Source organism: Caenorhabditis briggsae (genome assembly GCF_000004555.2).
Source record: "Caenorhabditis briggsae complete genome, chrI, whole genome shotgun sequence".
Classification (NCBI taxonomy): domain Eukaryota; kingdom Metazoa; phylum Nematoda; class Chromadorea; order Rhabditida; family Rhabditidae; genus Caenorhabditis; species Caenorhabditis briggsae.
The window spans coordinates 14,693,817-14,696,619 of record NC_013489.2 but is presented as its reverse complement, the minus strand read 5'-3'; the positions used below and the strand labels follow the sequence as shown (position 1 = coordinate 14,696,619).

The 2,803-nt window shown below is 38.4% G+C and overlaps 2 protein-coding genes across 2 annotated transcripts in view; both read left to right on the top strand.

Annotated features, from left to right (window-relative positions):
* The window catches only part of CBG19719, a gene marked incomplete at both ends in the record, with an annotated part of 4,129 nt that extends 3,733 nt beyond the window's left edge, over window positions 1–396 (top strand). Inside the window, one exon of the mRNA XM_002640613.1 lies at window positions 117–396. Within this exon, the coding sequence (XP_002640659.1) occupies window positions 117–396 (280 nt within the window). The remainder of the gene's footprint in view (window positions 1–116) is intronic.
* Window positions 397–715: 319 nt separating this feature from the next.
* Window positions 716–2,302, top strand: CBG25442 (the record flags this gene model as incomplete). The annotated part of the gene is made up of 3 exons (XM_045241558.1): window positions 716–752; window positions 1,053–1,246; window positions 2,075–2,302. The coding sequence occupies 3 exons, from the start codon at window positions 716–718 to the stop codon at window positions 2,300–2,302; spliced, it is 459 nt and encodes a 152-aa protein (XP_045100273.1).
* Window positions 2,303–2,803: the final 501 nt, after the last annotated feature.

The window sequence follows — 2,803 nt, the reverse complement described above, 5'->3', positions numbered from 1 at the left end:
GCCCAGAAATCCCAAATTTGGGAACTTTGGACGCGCCAAAACACATTTTTCGACATGTTATCGGACCAGGATTCGGCGGAAATGATATAGAAGTGATGGACCCCTAATAATTCCAGAGAGGCCGATGGAACGGAAGAAACCAAGTTCACCTTCATGATTCTTGAAAAAGCGCCCCGGAGAATCAACGCGCACACGGAACGCATTCTGAAAAATCGAAAGCTGGGTGGACACGTGACGTGCGACGTTTGCACGGCGTTTCGCGGAATTCAACGCGTTACACTGTCCAAGAAACACGGTGAAATGTACACGGCGATGCGCGCCCGGCGAGACGGAGACGTGCTTCCGATCAATCTCCGCACCGTGACGTCTTCAGGAATTTTCGACGTGGATAATTAATTTTTTGATTTTCGAATTTTGTTGTGAATTTTGAATTTGTTTAGGTTCCAAACTAGATTCTTATTTCGTTTTCTTGTTATCTTGTTTGTTTTCCTGCTCTCAATCTCCTTTCATGCATATAACCCATATTATATCCTCCCAAAGGTATATCACATGAGAAAGTGCTGATTTTCAAAGAGAGTAAAGCTTTCATTCCTCGCTATACATTTGTCAGAATAAGCCTTCTTTGCAAAAAAATTATTTTTTTTTCAAATTTCACAACATTTTTCCCCTTTTTTCAATTAAATTTTCGATTTTCAGATCGCAATTCGCAAGGCAAATGCTCGCCTATCTTCCAGATTTGTTTTTCTTTTCATGTAAGTGTTTTTTCTCTCTTTTTTGCACTATTTTTGCATTTTTGAACGAAAACTTTTCGTTGACTGAGGATCAAACGTTTTGCGTGCTTAAGAGGTACGCAGCCAAATTCGCCTCGAAAAAAGCGCGAATTCGAAATTTAAAGCTTTTTTCTTGCTTTTTTTGCTAAATTTCTGAAAATTGGAGGTTTCTAGAACAGTTTTCGAGTGGAGTGCTTTTCTACCTTTTAGCGCCCCTTTTTCCATTAAATTCTAGTCAAAAAATCTGGAAATTTCTAGAAAGCATGCCCTTCCACGTTCCAGCTGACGGCCCACAAGAGCGATGGCATATGCGGCGAGCGGTCGAAGAATGGGACACGAACAAGCGTCCCGATATGGCGTATCATGCGATTTTTCAAGCGGCCAATGCACGTCTCCAGAAGTATTTCCTCGCGATGGGCGCGCGGATTCAGCACGAGAAGGCTCGCGATTGGGCGGTCAATCATTTGTTTGATGAGGTAAGGAATTTGAAGAATTTGGAAATTTTGTCTGAATTTTCCAGATTTTTTGTCTAATTTCGGATGATTTCTGTCGATTTTTATTGTTTTTCCATCATTTTAAAGTTCAAAATGTGCAGAAAATCATGTAAATTCACACAGTAATTCGCTGAAAATGTCTAGAAAGAGCCTAGTGGCCGAGTGAGAGTTTTCAAGGCTAACTGCTGAGAAGCGCGCGAAATTCGAATTTTTCAGATTTTTTAAATGAATCTGGGAGAAAATTAACAAAAACCTTAGAAATCGATTTGAAAAACCCTGAAAGTCAATAAAAATTCAAATTTCGCGCGCTTTTCGCTCCGCGGTTGGCCTAGAAAACTCCCCACTCGGCTCGGCCAGCAGAAAAAAATTGAAAAATCGCTGAAAATTCGAATTTTTAGAAAAAATACTTTTAAAGAATTGCGGAAAAATTCAAATTTTTGCAAAAAATATTTTTTTTTTATTTTTTAAAAATTGCTGAAAAATTCAATTTTTAGCAAAAAAAATTCTTAAAATCGCTGAAAATTCGAATTTTTAGCAAAAATTCTTTTTTTAATTCGCTGAATAATTCAATTTTTAAAAAAAATGTTTTGAAAAATCGCTGAAAAGTTCACTTTTTTGCGAAAAAATTGAAATTCAAAAATTTTCCAGACCATCAAAAAGGACATCTCGTTCGACGGCGTCGAATCAATGGGAAAAACCCTGGACGCGGGCTGGAACAGCGCTTGCCGGTGGAATAAGCACCGAAAGCGTACAGCAGACCCCAGTCTCCCACCTATGGGCGATCCGGAGACTTGGAAAACGGATTTTAAGAATGTCACCAACTTTCTCGATGGACTGGACGCTCTTGCCACCCACGAATTGCTCAAGGAGGATCTTCTGAAGGCGCTGATTGAGTCTCCGCTGCCCGAGAACATTGGATATGTGAAGGAGACGTGGGAGGAGACGTACGAGGGCGAGAAGTACACTGTCAATCATCATTGGAACTTGTTCGGGACGCATAGGGAGGACCCGAGTCTTAAAATGCCCAAAATGGGTTAATTTTCATAGTTTTTTGTGATTTTTTGTACAAAACTCCCACAATCATCTCGTGTGCTACAGGTTGATCTCTCTCTCTCTCTCTCTATCTCACTATTTATGTATATTTTGTGATATTTTTCTTGATTTTCTGTGTTCCTCTCTCTATTTTCAATAAAATTCTTGTGCGATGAGTCATTCACCTCCCGATTGTATCCAATTTTTCCCTCTTATCGAGTTTTTCTGTCTATTTTTTTGCCTCTCTCCTCTTCCGCTGTTCTAGAATCTCTAATTGTCTGTCTAAATATTCCTTTAAAATCTGAATTTGCCACGTGGGATTTAGATTTCGAACTAGATTTTCAGCGATTTTTCATTTTTTTTTGCAAAATTTTTTTAGCAGGAAAATTCAATTTTTTGCAAAACAAAAAAATTGAAAAAAAATCGCTGAAAAAGTCAATTTTTTGCTCAACAAACATGGAAAAAGTTTGAATTTCTAGTGAAAAAAAATTTGAAAAAAAATCACTG